This window comes from Ahaetulla prasina, chromosome 6 (genome assembly GCF_028640845.1).
Source record: "Ahaetulla prasina isolate Xishuangbanna chromosome 6, ASM2864084v1, whole genome shotgun sequence".
NCBI lineage: Eukaryota > Metazoa > Chordata > Lepidosauria > Squamata > Colubridae > Ahaetulla > Ahaetulla prasina.
Window position 1 is genome coordinate 51,673,074 of NC_080544.1, and position 20,455 is coordinate 51,693,528.

The 20,455-nt window shown below is 39.1% G+C and overlaps 1 protein-coding gene across 11 annotated transcripts in view; it reads left to right on the forward strand.

Moving 5' to 3' along the window:
• The window catches only part of ABLIM1 (actin binding LIM protein 1), a 239,446-nt gene that overhangs the window by 81,862 nt on the left and 137,129 nt on the right, over positions 1-20,455 (forward strand). The window contains exon 1 of one of the 11 annotated variants that reach the window (XM_058188297.1): positions 11,791-12,156. The exons of the other annotated variants lie outside the window; for them this stretch is intronic. Within the exon in view, the coding sequence (XP_058044280.1) occupies positions 12,141-12,156 (16 nt within the window). The 5' untranslated portion in view covers positions 11,791-12,140. Of the gene's footprint in view, positions 1-11,790; positions 12,157-20,455 lie in introns of those variants that run through there. 11 annotated transcript variants of the gene reach the window in all.

A 20,455-nucleotide genomic window follows, 5' to 3' on the forward strand; every position in this document is an offset into this window, starting at 1 on the left:
AAATGAGTTAATGGAATTAGCCTGATCAGGATATAACCTGGTCAGGATATAATCTAGTTTGACATGATATCAGTTTTATAACCTGATAGATACCGTGGCTATGTATAATCTATATATTCAATCAGTCCTCAATTCAGAACCATTCATTTCATGACCATTTGAAGATACAATTGCACTGAAAAAAGTGACAACCATTTTACAAACTTATGACTGTTGCAGCATCCCCATAGTCACGTGATCAAAAATTCAGATGTTAGGCAATTGGCATGTATTTATGACAGTTGCAGTGTCCCAGGGTCATGTGATCCCTTTTTGCGACTTTCTGGCAAGCAAAGTCAGTGGGGAAGCCAGATTCAGAACCATGTTACTAACTTCACTAACTACACTTCAGTGATTCACTTAACAAATGTGACAAGAAAGGTTTAAAATTCAATTAACAACTGTCTTACTTAGTAATCAAAATTTTGGGCTCAATTATGGTTGTAAATCAAGGACTACCTATATATCTAAATCAATATATAAAATATGCTACAGTTTCTAGTAAACATACTTAAGTATTTTTAAAGGAAACTGTTTACCCTATGCAATTTATATTATTTCCGTTTGGAGTATAAGTAAGTGAAACAGGTGGTTTATTTGTGATACATGTGGTTGAAATTAGAATTATGTTGTTGCATGATGCAGCAATATATATTTCACAATATGAGTTCCCTTATGTTTTGATTAAATAAGTCCTGATGTAACTTAATGACCGCAAAGAGGTTTCTTTTCTGCCAACTATAAATAAGATTTTTGCAGTCCAGATGTAATGGCTTTAGTCAATTTAAAAGCAGTTCGAATGGTTGCCACAGATGGAGCACATGAGCAGTCATAGGTTTGAATCTGAGTCCCCTTAAATGCATTTCATGAACCAGTCCTATTGGACAGAAATTATTTGATACGTTATAGCAATAAATGAAACTGTAGCAGAGGCTCATCCTCTGCATATACTGTACATATTTCTGAAAACAACAAAAAAGTAAGTTGGATTAAAGTAGGTTAAGGTAAACTAAATGCACATGTAATATGCACACTTACATTCTTTCTTTCCTAATAAGATTATTGCATCTTTATTAAACTTTGTTTTCCAAAACTACTTCTTAATTCTGTTCAAATTGCACGTAGTCATAGCTTTTACTTTGCATTTATGTATAGTATAGCATATCATAGGTGGTTTTAATAGTATTTGTAGTTATCGCTTTATTCAGCGTGTGCTGCTCATAATCTTCCAAAGATCAGTGCTAAAAATACTTCTTCCTTAATCTACTTTATGGTTAAGGAAGAGAAGAAGTGATGTATGAGTACAGCATGATAGATGGATAGCAGGAAAAGTTCATATGATTTCTCTCTATCTCACTAAGGTTGACTTTCTTTGCTCATCACTCTATATAAGTACCATAGACATGCTACCTTTTCCCATTTTAAAGGGCTTTGGGAAGCTCTGTGGAACAGGGAAAAAAAGGAAATTGGTATCTAAGCAGATGAAACACAAAAACTCAATCCAAAATATGTCTCTTATAGAGGAGTGGGATATTGCTGAGGCAAAAAAACCAAAGAAGCAATTGCCATGCTTGAAACCAGATTTGTATGAATGGTTATTTGAACAATTGGAAAGTGCAGGTAAGTGATGGGGCATAATTCTATGTTATATTCGGGGGTACATCAGTAATTTGGTAACCAGTTAGGAATGTGAATGATCACAAATTATAGACAGAATGGGTGAAATGAATAGAACATCCAAACTAGCCTTTGCCAAACTGGTATTCTCTGTATATGGTGGGTAGTTCTGACATCTTTATCTTAGCATGTCTGGAAAATTCTGTTGGGGAAGACTAATCTAAATATTTTATATTATGAAAAGGACCTCCTATATTACCAAAGGTTTGGAGAGTAAGAGAACTATGTTCAACAAAAAAGTGTAATACATTTCAATATAATAATCATATTGCAAACAAGATTGTGTTATTTATCTTTAATTCTAGTTGTCCACTATTAACTGTTTCGGGAGTCCTCAAGCTTCAGTTAGTATTTTTATACTTGTATGTGCATATTGTTTTGAATTATAAGATGCCTTGAGTATTCAGTTTGATCAGAAAGGGTAGCATAATCAAATAAATTTCAAACATTTGAGTTGAAATTTGAATTTCAAATTCCTTGAGTTTCTATTATAGGATGATGATAATTTTAAATAATAAAAATTATAACATTCCTATCCTCTTAAAGTAGGTAGATACAGCTCTAACTCCTCTTGTTCTGGAGCAGCAGATTTATTCACTGCTTTTTTGGGGGGTGAACGGTTTTTGCATTGAAATTGCTCATCTCTGTCATTGTAAAAGATTAAAGTGTTTTATAATAGTAGTCATTATCTCTGTTTTCCAAATGGTAAAACAGGAATTGAAAAGGATAAAAACACCTGTTGAATACAAAGAAAATTGGTGGCAAATGCATAAATAAAATCCCATTTAATCATTTTTCACTGTCCTCAATTTACATGCAAAATACTTATCAACAGTAGTCCTGAATTAGTTTGCATTGATTTCACACTTGTTCCGTCATTTGCCATTAAATTTGTGTTGACTCTTAGCAACCACTTGGATAGATTATATCTGTAATAATCTGTCCCCAATCTGATCAGGTCTTCCAGTGATTTACCTTTTGTGTCTATAATTCATCCACCTTCTTCCTGGTTATCCTCTTCATTTTTCTTCCACTTTTTCCAGCATTCTCCAAAGAGTTAGGTCTTTGGAGCTAACTCAAATAATCAGCCTGCTTATTTGTGCTTCAAGTGAGAACTCTGTGTTGATACATTTAATGATCCTCTTTTTTTGTTTTATTGATTATCTATGGTATTCTCAGAAGTCTTTTCTAATATCAAAGTCATAGTCTTTTTGTTCTGTTTTCTTCAAGATACCACTTTTGTTTCTATTAAGTCGCACAGAGAAAAATGTTGCTTGCATGATTCTGATCTTTGTGGTTATAAACTCATTTTAGCATCAGAATATCTTTTCCAAGGATTGCTACTCTACAAAATACTAATCTGCATCATATTTCTTAATTGCTAACAGTAGTTGATAAATATTACTAGAAGGAAGAACTTAACCACCAGTTCAATAGTGTCATTATCAGTTCTAAGCCTGGTTTGTTGTAAAATGTTGGGCCTTTATATTTAATCCAATCCTATTTTTTCATGGTTGTCATGACAAGAGCTTTCAGGTAACTTGTACTTTTAGCTATCAGAGTAGTGTCATTAATATAGTTCAGGTTATTGATATTTTTAAAAATCATATTCCAATTCAGCATTATTCAACACAAACAGCTTATAGGGCAAATAAATAGAGAGTATGTATTCATGTGATAGCCTGGAGCCATTTTGTTTTGCCATGTTATGACCTGACCTGTTTATAGGTTTTTCATGAGTAAAATGAGATGTTCTTGGACTATGATTTTTCTAAGCACTTTCCATAGCTTGACATGATTGATACAATCAAAGCCCTTTCCATAATGGATGAAGCACATATTGACTTTTTTTGAGTATTCTTCGACTTTCTCAATTATCTAGTGTGCACCAGCAATAATGTCTCCTTCAGCCTCCTTTCTCCCCATATTTTTGTAGATATTTCATCAGTTCCTGTAGCTTCCTGACTTGTTAATGATTGAGGTACTGATTTAACCTCTAGTATGACAGATTCTTCTAAATAGCGAATATCTTGTGATGTAGCTTGGATGTTGATGTTTCTACTGTATAGAATTATACAGTATGTACTTTCCATTTCTGTTTGATCTTCTTGAAACTAGTTAAAGCAGATCTGCTTATTACGAAATTCAAATTTTTATCAATTTGAATTTGGAACATATTTTTTTTTGGTACTGTTCCACCTTTGATATATTTACAAATGTTGTAATAGTGCCTCTTCCAACAGCTCTTTGACATTTTTATTAAAAACTTCTTCCTCATATTTTTGTCTTTGTTGCTTTTGGATTCTCGTTTCTTTTCTTGGCAATTTGTATTTTAATATCCAATTTGCCTTGCTTTTCTTTAACTTACTTACTTTTCTTTTAGTTTTATAAACAGATAGTTTACCTTGCAGTGTACAGAAATAGAAACCTAAAATATCTTCAGTTTAACAATAGTAAATACAGTACAAAATATATTTATGTAATTCATTGTTAGGCAAATGTATAGGATTACACTTTTAATAAATTGGTTTAGAAACTAGTTTGTTTTGGTTAAAAATACTAATAGCTTATGCAGAACATAATACAGTGCTTTAAAGCTCCTTATTTCCAATCATTTCTTGTACTGTCTAACCCAGGGTTGTCAAACTCGCGGTCACAGGCCAAATGTGTCATGCGCTGGCCACACCCACTTTTAGCGAAAGGAAAAAAAGTTGCAATACGTCATGTGACGACAACATGACACTGCGAGTTTGACACGCCTCGTCTAACCAATAACTGATGTTAATTGTGAATTTTTCTTCCAAGAAGCTTGATGAGATTGCTCAGCAGAACAATAAATACCTGTTCTGTTCTGTTTCTAAAAAAACTTGTCTATATTGTATTGTTCTGTATTGCAACCAAGAGAGAAGCCTATCTAAGAAAAGATGGATCTAATTTGGAGCCTAAACGTACTTTGTTTCAATTTGGAATTATGTTTACATTTTCTGAATGTAATAATAATTTCTGAGTCATTTTTGTGGAAGAGAGTGTCTGAAAATATTTTAACTCTGAAATCCAGCATTGTCCAAGTTCCCTAGTTCTACTAGCCTTAAAAATGCCTTTGTAAAGTAGAATGGCTACTTCTGCTGTCTTATTTATTCTTCACAAGTCCCATAAGATCCTTTCCCCTTCCTTCCATATTCTTTCCTTTTGTTTTGTAACGTTTTACAAAAGTTCTATAGGAGAAAGGAATGATGAGGTGAAGTGACGAGCTGCTTCTCTTAGATTCCACAGCTGACTCTTTCAATTTGTCAGTTGTTTTGAAGATTTCACAACAGCGCAGATGTTAACCATAACAGTTTCCAGACGTGTTAAGCCAATTTTAAGAAATTCTATCCTAATATATTACATTTGATTTGCAACTATTTGAACTGAAACATTAACATAGAGCTTCCCCCCCCCCCAGAAATTATTATGAAATTAATAGGATTTAACTTATTACTGATTTTGTGCCATTCTTTTCAATGACTCACTTATAAACATGGGATTCTGGCTGCAGGGGAACCCCGTTTGGTTTTGAATTTCGTTTTTGCATGTTCCTCATTTCGAAAACCAAGTAATCTTTTTGGAAGATTTCTTTAAGAACTCATTCCTTCCTTATCCTCAAGGTCAACTCTACATTCCTTTACAAAAGGCAACATTTTTGACGTAATTATTACATTTTTAGTTCAGAACTTTGCAGTTTGTTTTGTAAATTAGAAGTTTCTTAGTGCCATCGATAGACTACAGGCACTCCTCAACTTACTAACAGTTCATTTAGTGACTATTCAAAGTTACAATGGCAATGAAAAAGTGACTTATGACCACTTTTCATAGTTATGATCTTTGAAGTATCCCCCTGATCATGTCATCAAAATTCAGATTCTTAGCAATTGATTCATACTTATGACCATTGCTGTGTCTCAAGGTCATATGATCATCTTTTGCAACCTTCTGACAAACAAAATCAACAGGAAAGCTAGATTCCCTTAAAAACCAGGTTACTAACTTATCAACTGCAGTGATTCACTTAACAGCTGTGGCAAGGAAGATTGGCAAAATTCGCTTAACAAATGTCTCACTTAACAACAGAAATTTTGGGCTCAATTGTGGTCGTAAGTTGAGGATTACCTCTACTTTCCTTTTCCTGAAAACTCACTTCCATTGTTAGAAAGCTTTCTCTTACTTGCATCCAACCAATGCAAAGACATTCCAGGCAATCTTTTTCTTTTTTCCTTCTGTGCCTTCACCATGTTTTTATCTTATCTACAGCATGTCACTTCCACTGTGATCTATGGCATATCTTCCAGAGACATTAGATTTGGGCAGTGAGAGAGTTTATATCTTTCAAATGGGCTCTCCCCTTGTACTTCTAGATTTCTAGGTCAATTTGACTTGGAGCTTTTGCTGACAGGCAGGTTATGAGGGCTGTGCCAAGCAGCAGGTTAGGCAGGCTATTTTTAAACACAGGTTTAGCACTCTTCATAAGGAATGCTAAATCCATGTATAAAATAACATTACAGGCTTGCTGTGAGTTACACATTGCTTAGACATCTATCCCCAGCCACACAATGCAACTTTCCAATGTGCAAGTTAAGTTACAGGTCATAGGGCAGAAAAAATAATTGCATGGAGTACAGCTGCACTTTTATCACTTAGGGCAGGGGTATCAAACTGGTGGCCTGCAGGCCGGATGTGACACATGTAAGCCACACCCATGCCACCTCCGCGAAAGGAAAAAACATGAAAAGTCACAATACGGCAACATGACACCGTGAGTTTGATATCTGTGAGTTAGGGTATTCTAGGATAGTGGGTGTCTCTCTCTTAGCTGCATTATACAATCTCCTTAGAGAGCCTGTCAGTTCTTTGAGTACCTTTATCTTTGATCTGCCATCTCTCCCAGTTTGGGGATCAGCCTCCATGGCATGGAAGACATGACAGTTCAAGAGAGCCTTCAGTCTGTCATTCCAGTAGCACATAGCATTCGGAAAGATGCAAGATTTGAAAGAGCTTGGTTTTAAATACACAGCCCAAAAGTATTTTAGTTTGATCAATAGGCATTCTGGTCTCTTTGATAGTATTTCTGATATTATCAGCTCTCATAAAGTAACTACCCTGGAGTTTGTCTTCTGTGGGGAAAAAGCAAATGCAATAAAGGTTTAGATAATGAAAGTTCTTATGAGTAAGTGTATGATAGATAAATGGATTTTCTATCTTCTTCAAACTGGTTGTAAGACATACAAACTATCTCTGAAACAAAGAAAAAAAATATTCATTATCTTTCAATGAAAGCCCTTTTCATTTTGGCAAGTTTAAGCTGTGAACTACAATGCAAAGAAGTAGTCTTTTATGATGACATAATATTTAGTGACTCCAAATGTAGGCTCAATCCTGCACTACAGGCTTGCTGGGCTGTCCTGAAATTCATATATGTGCCAGCAGACCATGCTACCATCAATGTACTAAAAATATTTTTAAAAATGTGGACAATATTGACCCCTCCCTCTCTTTTTTATGTACCTCCATCATTGAAAGAATATACTTCACCATATAGTTCAGTAACTGTTATGAGACTATTGGTGGGCCAAAGTTTTACAGTAATAGTTACAAGCAGATTCCCCTTCTCTGAAGAGAAGATGACCAGAAGTAATTACTTCCTCCGTGATTGGAATGAGGTCAAATTAAACATATCACTGCTAAGTATAGCATGTTACTCAGTATGGCAGATTTCTTTTTTGGATGATTAAAACTTACACACTGCCAGTATTTCAGCCAGTCTCCTTAATCATTTCAGACTTCCAGTTCAAAGACAAATCATCTGTCAAACACTGTATAGATTAGTTGCATGTCTTTTTCTTGCTTCTTTCAAAAAGTCAATGGTCCATAATTAATTCTACAATCTGTTTCAACCTTCCCCCCTCCTTTCTTAAAATACATTTGAAACTGAAACTACTTACAATTGATGTGACAACAGACAACATAAGGAATAAGGATGTACTTCAGCTTTCGTTACATCATTGCCATACTATACTTGTGGACAAGGTATTTCACTAGTTGTCTAAATAAGAAATGAAACCATGGGAAATGGGACTAAATAGGAACTGAAACTATTCTCTTGGCAATGCTGTAAACCAGAGTTTCTCAATTTTAATCTTGGTGGACTCCATTCTCTGAATTCTCCAGCCAGAATTCTGTGAATCAGTTTAAAGTTGAGAAACATTGCTAGAGATGATTGATGTAGGGTTCAGTAGAAGCTCAGGAGCTAAGCAAGTTTGGGTCTTATCAGTCCTTGGATAGGAGAACTTTACCACCAGGGTTTTCAGGGCAGAAAGGATAGCTGAAAAACATACTAGAAAAAGAAAGGGGTAAAACCACTTCTGTATTGATAAGAACAAAAATACCTTAGCAAGTCTGTAAAAATACCAACTGTCTAGCTCCAGTTAAAGTTGTTATTTTACTGAAACATATCATAAAATTGAAGATATATAAGCATTCATGTTTTAATTGGGCACTGATGTTCCTTACAAAAATCACAATATTCTTCTCCTTACAAATGAATCAAAAGCCCCTCTATCCAAACAGAAAAAGTTATATATACAAAATATTGGAATGCTCATAAATAGAAGTCATAATTAATGGGATTCAGCAGATCCTGACAAGAATATAAATCCTTCTATTCTCCAGGATTCAGTCACAACTGACGAAGCTTCTTGTATGAGAAACTAAACATTTTCGAAGAAAAAAAACCAAGAAAGTCAAGTTGCCTTTGGAAAAGCACCTTTGGGACAACCTGGATGATTGAGAATCTCCACTGACAGATCCTGACTTTCTCTTCTTTTGTAAAACACAAATATGGAAGGAGTCTTGTTTAATTATGTCTGGCTGGTTTTCATACTATTCTTAAAAATGGCTTAGGGATCACATGCATTGGTATTAGAAAAAAAGATACTGTACAGCTCAGGTCCCCTGCACCTGGATTTTCCATGCACACATACACCTAATCTTGGACTTTCCCCATCAGTTTTATTTAAGCTATCATTCTACAGTGCTTTTGTAGGGCCCGAATCCGGCCTGTGAGGTACTTAGATCTGGCCCATGGGGCTGCCCTGGAAAGAGTGAAGAACCAGCCTGCGGAGCCTTTGCCAGTGAAAACAGAGCTCAGGAGGGCTGTGTGTGGCCCTCCCGAGCTCCGTTTTCACTGGCAGAAGATTGCAGGAGGCCATCGCAGCCGAAAACAGCTTGGGAGCCCGTTTTCGCTGGCAGAGCACTTGGGCCACCAAAGGTGTCCCCAACCCAAGTGATGTCTAGCTGGCCACACCCAACCTAGCCATGCCCACTCTGGCCCCCCGAGGTCAAACTCAACTCTGATGTGGCCCTTAATGAAATCAAGTTTGACACCCCTATACTAAGGGATTCTTTCTTGAAACTTAACATCACAAATCTAATAAATCTTTTTTTCATTTGTAAGTTAGGTGGATAGTACAGTCTCATTTGCTCATCTCTCCAGTTGGCTGCTATAGAGAATGGCTGAAACAGGAAAAGAGATGAAACACAACAGTGTTAATCCTGATCACATGTGAAAAAGGGGACATGGCCATTTGATGACCTAATGTCCCAGTCTCCAGCAGTTGCTGTTACACGTCAGAAACTTTTGGAATGGAAATAATTTCTACTGAGGGAAACATTTCAAATAAGAACTTTGCAATCAAGGCTGTTTTTTTAATGTACAAGAATAGAAGGTGGGATATAGAAGGGAATACTATGGCAGTTTGGCAAAGTATGTTAACAAACAAGTAATAGACCTCTTTCATAGCTCAGAATACAAATGGCAAATAACAGTGGCCAATGGCTAATTATTATGTATTCTTTATAGAATGCTTAGGACAAATTAGAAGCCTTTATTTTAGTCAAGAATCATTGAATGTTCAGTGCTATCATTGAACTAAGAAAACTGCAGTTAGTTAATATGATCTAACTTCATGTAAGATAGATAATCATAGTTAAGATTAACCCACAATTGATGGGGTTCAACATTAAACCGTTCAATTTAAATTTAAAGCAAAAAATCTAAAACCATTGCTAAAGAGAGAAGAAAATGATGGCTAGCCCGAAGCTTTTGCACTTTTGGGGTCCAGATGCAGCACTGATGGTAGAAAGTTGGGTATATCATCTCAAAGGGAACCTTTTATCGGCTTCAGTTAACAAACCAGCTATGCCCTTCCTTTGAAGTCCTTTTCAGTGGTGGCTCCTGAAGATACGTTTAGAATGCAAGTAGCAAGGTAATAAGATAAGTGACACCTTCTGAAAAATTCCTGTATGTCTTGTTCTGGATTAGCTCTGTTGATTGTCTGTTACATTTAATATCAAAGTGTAAACATTGATATGCAGAATTTTAGCTTAGGATCAGGCAAGTTGCAGGTCTTCTACTTTTCTATAGTCTACTTCACATTGTTGTATCACCACAGGGCACCTATTCAAGCTTCCATTGCATTTACATTCCACAACATCCAGTTTTCTCTTTATCTGAGCCAATGTTTATGGAACAAGATATCAGAATTAAAGCAGGTTTCTTCCTTATAAGCTAAGATGGGACTTAACATTTATTTGTCTATTCATGCCTTTTAATTTTCTTAATTTTAATTGCTTTAATATTTTGAATGATTCTTGTTTTATAACATTATTTTAATAGTATTCCAGGATTCATTTTTCCAACGTACTTTGTTTTATTTGTATTTATGGGTGGGCAGCATATAAATACTTTAAATAGAATAAATAATAAATTAGCTGTTGTTTATTTCTATATCTAAGGTAGGTCAGTATTCTAAGTGCACAACAGTTCAACCTATTATCATGCTGTGAGGCCCTAGAACTATTTTTAGTAATTTAATCAGCCACAAGAATTGGAATGTCAGTTCTTTGGGGCTGTGATTCTGCTACTTAACTATGAGTGATTGTAGAAGCTGAACTACTGATTAAGAATTAATACCAACATTTTCTTATGCATGTTTCCCTCATGACTAATCTTTGTCAATTGCAGAATTAGATGACTAAAGAAAGAAAAAAGTCCAGATGGATTTATCTTTGTCATACCTAGTAGTGTGCATTTTTTTTCAAAAGAAATACAACAATCTTGAAAATATTTGCAGCAAATAAAATTTAACAATGATTGTACATTCTCAGCTTTCTGAAATGTACCAGCCATCTGTCCTCTATCAAACAAATGGCTAGGATCACTTACCAGATGACTATAGTGCCAGAATCCAAGCTTTTGGGGAAAATGATGTGAATACCATGAGAGTTCCCCGTACATTCTTTGAAAGCCCTTTCTCACCAGAGTTGCTTTCCCTAAATTAACCATCTCTTAAAGCAATGAACAAAGATGCAGATGCTTTAAGAAAAATATCTTGAACTATATTCCCATTGTATTGGAATTGATACAGTATGATATTTGGCCAAAGAAGATTGTTTGTACCTTACTTAGGGCTGTACTGTTCAGTATCGGGAGGATAAATGTACAGCCTCAACTACTAAGTGATCTACAGAGTTGAAGTTTTTAATAATTTACCAATGAATCATTTATGGACATGCATTAGCTATGAAAGATTACAGTGAAAGATGCTACCATTAATTGAAATGCTTATATAGAACTTTTATTTTCATATATGTACCCATTAGTATTCCTGTATATATTTTTTTCATTTTCCTTTAGTTATATTCTATTTGCATAACCTTTTGTATTTTTTTCTGTTTTGTATTTGATGAAAGCAAAAAAAAGTACAAAAGATTCTTGACATGCCTTGTGTATTTATGACAGATTTTCTTCTCTCTTAGTCTGGCTGCAGGAGAGATCAATAAGAACACGTGCCTGCTCACTCTAATATAAATCTCTCCTGTCCCTGTTGTCCCTAGAAGCATTCCCATGACATTTCTGAAATCTGTCACTTGAGGGAGTCCTAGTTTACCAGCTCTTTTGCAATTTGTCAGAAGGTAATGCCAAGGACTGGATTAGAGATGGTGAAATTTCTTCTTCCTTACTCAGTGGCTGTTGCTGGGTTCTCTCCCTCCCGTTCAGAGGGAGCAGAGTTCACGCTCTGGGAATGAAGTGTTGTTAGAACAAATAAAAGAGACTGCAGAAAGGAAAAGCAAAGTGGTGAGAGTTAAAAAAGAGAAAGACGACACCAAGCATTTTGATTACATCAGATCTGGTGGGAGAAATAATACATAGCTCTCTGGAACAGCCAGCCTTCTGGGCATTTATTTTTGTTCATTGCTGCTGGAAAAGAAGGAACATATGCATACATATGTATGTATGTATCTGTGTATGTATGTCTGTGTTTGAAAAACATTTCAGTTGAACTTCAGCCTTTTCGCTGCTGCTGCTGCTGACGACCTTTTTTTCTGCCATGGTAAAAGAAAAAGGTAATTTGATTCATATGTACTTTACAGGTTTAGACTGAAAGACCTTGGGAGGAAAATAAGGGTGGGGGGAAGCACTCAGATTTGTTTTCCATGGTGACTTTTTTGCCTATTCCTGTTTTTGATGTGTACTGTGATTAAAAGATATCTCCTGGGCAATCATTTTTTGAATTAAAAGTGCTACTCCTGAGGTCTGCTCCCAAGGTTGCTGTGAAAGTAAAGAATCTGTTTAGGGAAGACCTTAAGAATGGTTGAAATGCATTACAGTTTCAGTTCAGAAGTTGCCTATCTTAAAAGTGTCCTAACTTGAAAAGCAGCGGGGGGAGAATAATTTTAAACACACTAGGGTTCACTGCCTAATGAAGTACAGTTCAAGAGTTCTTTTGCATCTTGAAGTGTTGTGAAATAGGTGATGCTAGTCTGAAGCAATTCTTTTAATTTAGTGACTTTTAGATTTCTTTGTAGATTTATAGAAGAAAAATTCACTTCCCCATTTTAGAAAAAAAATTATTGTCTGTTTCCAGAAATGATAAACTGCCTTTAATGGTTGATGTTGCAGGGAAAAATGGAAGAATTTCTGTGTTTGATGTTTGAGCTCCTAAAAGAAACGTTTGATATAATTCTAAATTAACAAAACAACAAGTGTAATTTTTGAACATATCATGCAATGTGAAATAATTTAATTTAATTTTGCAGTTCTGGTGCATAACTGGTAGAAATAAAATAGACATATATATCTGCATAGAATTTTTATTTAGGGAGATGTTGCAGAATTCTAGTTTGTCAGGCCTGCTTTAGAAGTCCTGGAATTCAGTACTTCAGTACTTCAGAATTCAACTTCAGTTCAGTTTAGTCAGTGATTGTGTCAAGAAAGGTTCCTACTCAATGAAGAAGATTTCTTCCCTGAATAACTAGTTATTCAACTTTACCAAGTAGTAACCTTTCTTCTAAGGAAGCATTTAAGTTTGGCTCTAGGGGATTTTTATTGATAGTCGGTCAAAAATTCTTTGCTCACTGTTTCCTACAAAACTCCCTTTGGCCCTTCTAAATTTAGAGCAGAACACTTCTCCCAAAAACCTTCCTAGATGGAAAATAGGTAGCAGGAGTGAATCTAGAAAATAGTTGTATGCAAAGTGTATGTTCTTCCTGTGAGGTATGGTATTTGAGTCTTATTAATATCAGAAGAATAATAGGGCAGCTGAAACATTCATCTTACTGCCAAGAAGTAGTGATGATTAGAAATGGCTTTAGTATTGAATGTTCCATAGTTGCTTTTTCCAGCTGCAGATACCGCACTTGAACCATAGACTACACCTCCTGACATTCTGTCCCACACAAAGGCTTTGCTGCTGTGGAAAATCACTTAGGTATAACCTCTGCAGAATTCAGCACACACATCCTAATACTGCATATTAGAACTTCATTTAGGGAATAGATTACTTTTTACATTTTTGCTTCTGTTGCCTAGGTGGAACTCCATTCCTTTTGAACATTCTGGAAGAATTAATTATGTAAATTAAGCGAGCAGTCATAAAACTGCAAGTTTCATTTTAATAAAATAAATACTAAGTGCCTTGACATAGTGAAATGGAAATCAAATATATTATATGTGTATATCTGACACCATTGTTTCATTTCTTCTCACATGAATCTTATTCATTAAGAGTATGTTGATGTTCCAAATTTATTTTTGTAAACTCTCCTTTCTAGATGTATCCAAGGACATTTTTTCCTTACGTATAAGGAGAGGCAATGAAAAACAGAATCAGATTATGTGTTCTCATCTATTTCTATCTGTGTTTTGAACATCCACCCATCAATTAGAATTCGAAACCTTGTGTAACACAGTACGTTCATGAAAATTCCCTCAAATGGCAGTTCTCTATTAACATCACTTGTTTAGTGGAAGTCAATAGTCTGAGTTCTCTGGTTGATGGGAGAATATTAAATTGTCATAATAACTTGAGATTGCTTTACTAAAAAAGCTAGCCAATGTATAAAGCACGTGTGAACCTTAATTCTAAATTCTGTAGCAATTTTGTTTCTTAGAAGGGCATCTTGCAAATGTTACCATGATTTATAAGTAAACCCTGTTTCATCATACATTGGGGCTTGTGTTTGTAGTTTCATAATGTCACCAATGCTGTGGCATTTTGTAGAGAACATTTCTTCATTTGTATAATAAATGAATTTAATTAGCTTCAACTTTTATGGTGGTATCTTATACCCCAATTGGAATTGTGAAGAACAATCATTGCATAATTTTATGCAGTCGACTTCTAAGATTAAATTCCCCAACTTGCCCTGGCTTTTCTCCTTTTTCTTTGTTCATTGGCCCATACCTAATACTTCTATTCTTGCATTTGCTTCTGGCACTGTCAACATAACACGCAATTTAACAATGTCCTTTTAGGAATAAATGTGTTATTTCCAAACGAGGCCTCTAGGTATTTTTTTTATTTTTATTTTTTTTATTTTCTTTTATATACACTGAGAGCATATGCACCAAAACAAATTCCTTGTGTGTCCAATCACACTTGGCCAATAAATTCTATTCTATTCTATTCTATTCTATTCTATTCTATTCTATTCTATTCTATTCTATTCTATTCTAGTATTTCCCTGACTACACAAGTTGGCACCTGTGATGTGTATTAATGCATATATATTAAGCATTTTGAAAATATGCATCAGTATAAAATTCAGGAAATGATTATTTTATGTAGATGTCTTTAGCAGAATTTCTCTTCTCTCAAATAATTTCTCCACTGCAGATAATACTGTTGAAAGAATAGTTACTGTGAATAAAGTAAGATTATAACTGGTTCTAGTTCTTAATTATAGAACAATTTAACACATATAGTAATAATGAGGTAACATACTAAATTCAAGTACATTTTCAAAGGATAATTTCAGAAAAATAATATCATAAAAAGAACAATAGATTCAAAAAGAAGGTATGGCAGAGTATTTCTTTCACATCCATATTTTTTTTACCTTTTCTCAACTAAATTCTGTTTAGTTGAGAAAACAGGGGCCGGTTTAGCTCACGCTGGTAAATCCTGTTATTAAGAACACAGTAGCCTGCAATTACTGCAGGTTCGAGCCCGGCCCAAGGTTGACTCAGCCTTCCATCCTTTATAAGGTAGGTAAAATGAGGACCCAGATTGTTGGGGGGGGGCAATAAGTTGACTTTGTAAAAATATACAAATAGAATGAGACTATTGCCTTATACACTGTAAGCCGCCCTGAGTCTTCGGAGAAGGGCGGGGTATAAATGTAAACAAAAAAAAAAAAAATTTAAGGGTTTTTTTTGTGTTTGTGGAATATTTAGACTGTTCTTGAAAGCTGGTATTCTTCAGAGGTTTATCACACCTAAATAATAACATAGAGAAGAAAGGCAAGGAAATATGAGCTTCCTTAAGAGGCTAATCCCCATCCCCATAACACAGGAGATCAGGACTAACAGGATCAAAGTTAGTTGCATTGCTTCTTGTCCTGCCCCCAGGTGTTTTGGAGAATAGCTTGACTCCCTCTTCTTTGTGGCAACCCCTTAGGTATTAGGATACTGACTCAGACTTTTTTTTCCCTTGGGGGCATCATTGGATTTTTGCCTATTATAGACTTTAACCAAATTATTTGTTCAATGCTTAAATCAATTAATACTATTTATTTTATTTATTTATTTGTCACAACAGTGTATATAAGCATAAGCATGAAATAACTATATGATATATAAGCATATATATAAGCATAAGTATGTAATAACTATAAGAAATTGGATACAATCAAAGGGAACATTAGGACAGGAACGGTAGGCATGTTGGTGCTGTTATGCACGCTCCTTACAGACCTATTAGGAATGGGGTGAGGTCAATAGTAGATAGTTTTTGTAAATGTAACATTTACATTTGTTAGAATGGTGATACTGATTTGTATGATACAAAAGAATCATACAAAGGAATTTAGAGATTGTCTTAAAGAAGAATTCAGCAGTATGGGCATGATCATTAGTTTAATCTTTAGAATAGAATAGAATAGAATTTTTATTGGCCAAGTGTGATTGGACACACAAGGAATTTGTCTTGGTGCATATGCTCTCAGTGTACATAAAAAGAAAAGATACGTTCATCAAGGTACAACATTTACAACACAATTGATGATCAATATATCAATATAAATCATAAGGATTGCCAGCAACAAGTTATAGTCATACAGTCATAAGTGGAAAGAGATTGGTGATGGGAACTATGAAACGATTAATAGTAGTGCAGATTCAGTAAATAGTCTGACAGTGTTGAGGGAATTATTTGTTTAGCAGAGTGATGGCCTACGGGAAAAAACTGTTCTTGTGTCTAGTTGTTCTGGTGTGCAGTGCTCTATAGCGTCGTTTTGAGGGTAGGAGTTGAAACAGTTTATGTCCAGGATGCGAGGGATCTGCAAATATTTTCACGGCCCTCTTCTTGATTCGTGCAGTATACAGGTCCTCAATGGAAGGCAAGTTGGTAGCAATTATTTTTCTGCAGTTCTAATTATCCTCTGAAGTCTGTGTTTTCTTGTTGGGTTGCAGAACCGAACCAGACAGTTATAGAGGTGCAAATGACAGACTCAATAATTCCTCTGTAGAATTGGATCAGCAGCTCCTTGGGCAGTTTGAGCTTACTGAGTTGGCGCAGAAAGAACATTCTTTGCTGTCCTTTTTAATGATGTTTTGATGTTAGCTGTCCATTTGAGATCTTGCGATATGATAGAACCCAGAAATTTGAAGGTTTCTACTGTTGATACTGTGTTGTCAAGTATTGTGAGAGGTGGAAGTATGGAAGGGTTTCTCCTAAAGTCTACCACCATTTCTACGGTTTTGAGTGTGTTCAGTTCCAGATTGTTTTGGTTGCACCACAAGGCTAGTCGTTCGACCTCTGGTCTATATGCGGATTCGTCATTGTCTCGAATGAGACCAATCACTGTTGTGTCATCTGCGAACTTCAGTAGCTTAACAAATGGATCATTGGAGATGCAGTCATTGGTATACAGAGAGAAGAGAAGTGGGGAGAGCACACAGCCTTGGGGGGGCCCCTGTGCTAATTGTACAGGTATTTGATGTGATCTTGCTTAGCTTCACCTGCTGCTTCCTGTTTGTTAGGAAGCTTGTGATCCACTTACAAGTCTGTTCCGGTACCTGTAGCTGGTTTAGCTTAGTTAGAAGAATGTCTGGAATGATGGTATTGAATGCTGAACTAAAGTCTACAAAAAGGACCCTTGCATAGGTCTTTGGAGACTCAAGATGTTGTAGGATGTAGTGCAGAGCCATATTAACAGCATCATCTGTTGATCTATTTGCTCGGTATGCAAATTGCAAGGGGTCTAAGAGCGGATTCGTGATGGTTTTCAGGTAGGAAAGCACTAGCCTTTCAAAGGTTTTCATGACTACAGATGTTAGAGCAACTGGTCTGTAGTCATTCAGTTCCTTGATGGTGGGCTTCTCCGGCACTGGGATGATGGTAGAGCGTTTGAAGCAAGAAGGAACATAGCACATCTCTAGTGATTTATTGAAAATATGGGTGAAGATGGGGGCCAATTGGTCAGCACAGACTTTTAAGCAAGAAGGAGTTATCTTGTCTGGGCCTGGAGCTTTTCCTGGCTTTTGTCTGTGAAATAGGTCCTGCACTTCCTTTTCTGTGATCACTAGGGGTTGTGAACCCAATGAAATGGGGTCAGTTGTAGGAGGCTTGGCTGTTGTTGGTGTGTCTGAGATGGGGGTTGTGGAGATAGGTGGCTGTAGTTTCCTTTCAAACCTGCAGTAAAACTTATTCAGGTCATCTGCCAGTTGTTGATTACCTTCAGCCTGGGAAGGAGGTTTGCCATAGCCGGTGATATTTAAAAGGTGGGATGAAAAAGAAACTTGATTGTTATAAAGATAAGAGGAGGAGGAGAGATTTATTTATTTATTTATTTATTTATTTATTTATTTATTTATTCATTCATTCATTCATACTTTTATACTGCCCTATCTCCCTAGGGACTCAGGGCGGTGTACAGCCATATAAAAAACACATACCGTATATACTCAAGTATAAGCCGACCCGAATATAAGCCGAGGTACCAAATTTTACACAAAAAACTGGGAAAAACTATTGACTCGAGTATAAGCCTAGGGTGGGAAATGAGACTCGAGGAAAGCCCAGGGTTGCCCGAGCATGAAAAAGCAAGAGAAGATAGTAAAGCAATAACCCAGTTCTCAAACCGCTTGTTCCAGCCTAAAGTATAGGGTCAACTAGAAGAGCGATCCGGAGAGAGCTCTGAGGACTGGGGCAGGGAAAGGCCGCTGAGGAAGGAGGATTCCCAGCTCTAAACAAAGGAAATCCCGGAATGCCAGCGAAGGCGGTGCTCGTGTTCCTCCTCCCTCCCAAGCGGCAAGCAGGAAAACGCTCTTTCGCTTGCGGGGAGAGGAGGAGGAGGTAGGTTGGCTTATTCAACCCTTCCGGCTAGCCATCCAGCCCTTCCCAGGAGAAGGCGAGGAGTTTTGGGCGGCGACCTTTTTGCTAAGCGGCGGCTGCCCGACACCACCAGTTGGGGCGGGGCAGGTGAGCCGCAGTAACTCCCGCCAGGCTGTGCATTGGCGGGAAGCCCTGGCGGTGCAGTGAGAGGCGGGCGGGGGCCGCCAGCCTTCTCGGCTGAGGAGGAGGGTGGGTTTCCCGACCCGAGCTCGCCGCGAGAGCCACCCCAAAGGCCAGAAGAAAAGGTCATTCCATCGGAGTAATGGAGCGAAGGCTCCTTCCTCTCCCGCCTTACCCATGCTGTGCGAGCTCAGCCTCCCGGGCCTCGCGCTCTAGCAGCCGCCAAGCTCCGAGTCCGGCCTGAGCTTGGCGGCTACTGCCGGCGCCGCCACCGCCACCACCACGGAGCGGGCCCGGCTCCTCCTGCCCGAATCGCGCCGTGCGAGTGCTGATGAGGAGCTGCCGAGTCTGGCCTGAGCTTGGCGGCTACTGCCGCCGCTGCCGCCGCCACCGCCACCGCCACCACCACGGAGCGAGCCCGACTCCTCCTGCCCGAATCGCGCCGTGCGAGTGCTGATGGGGAGCTGCCGAGTCCGGCCTGAGCTTGGCGGCTGCTGCCGCCGCCGCCGCCACCGCCACCACCACGGAGTGAGCCCGACCTCCTGCCCGAATCGCGCCCGTGCAGTGCTGATGGGGAGCTGCCGAGTCCGCCTGAGCTTGGCAGCTGCTGCCGCCGCCGCCACCGCCACCACCACGGAGCGAGCCCGACCTCCTGCCCGAATCGCGCCGCGAGTGCTGATGGGGAGCTGCCGAGTCCGGCCTGAGCTTGGCGGCTGCCGCCGCCACCACCACGGAGTGAGCCCGACTCCTCCTGCCCGAATCGCGCCCGTGCAGTGCTGATGGGGAGCTGCCGAGTCTGGCCTGAGCTTGGCGGCTACTGCCGCCGCCACCACCACGGAGTGAGCCCGACTCCTCCTGCCCGAATCGCGCCCGTGCAGTGCTGATGGGGAGCTACCGAGTCCGGCCTGAGCTTGGCAGCTGCTGCCGCCGCCACCACCACGGAGTGAGCCCGACTCCTCCTGCCCGAATCGCGCCCGTGCAGTGCTGATGGGGAGCTACCGAGTCCGGCCTGAGCTTGGCAGCTGCTGCCGCCGCCACCACCACGGAGTGAGCCCGACTCCTCCTGCCCGAATCGCGCCCGTGCAGTGCTGATGGGGAGCTACCGAGTCCGGCCTGAGCTTGGCGGCTACTGCCGCCGCCACCACCACGGAGTGAGCCCGACTCCTCCTGCCCGAATCGCGCCCGTGCAGTGCTGATGAGGAGCTGCCGAGTCTGGCCTGAGCTTGGCAGCTGCTGCCGCCGCCACCACCACGGAGCGAGCCCGACCTCCTGCCCGAATCGCGCCCGTGCAGTGCTGATGGGGAGCTGCCGAGTCTGGCCTGAGCTTGGCGGCTGCCGCCGCCACCACCACGGAGTGAGCCCGACTCCTCCTGCCCGAATCGCGCCCGTGCAGTGCTGATGGGGAGCTACCGAGTCCGGCCTGAGCTTGGCAGCTGCTGCCGCCGCCACCACCACGGAGTGAGCCCGACTCCTCCTGCCCGAATCGCGCCCGTGCAGTGCTGATGGGGAGCTGCCGAGTCTGGCCTGAGCTTGGCAGCTGCTGCCGCCGCCACCACCACGGAGTGAGCCCGACCTCCTGCCCGAATCGCGCCCGTGCAGTGCTGATGGGGAGCTACCGAGTCCGGCCTGAGCTTGGCGGCTACTGCCGCCGCCACCACCACGGAGTGAGCCCGACCTCCTGCCCGAAT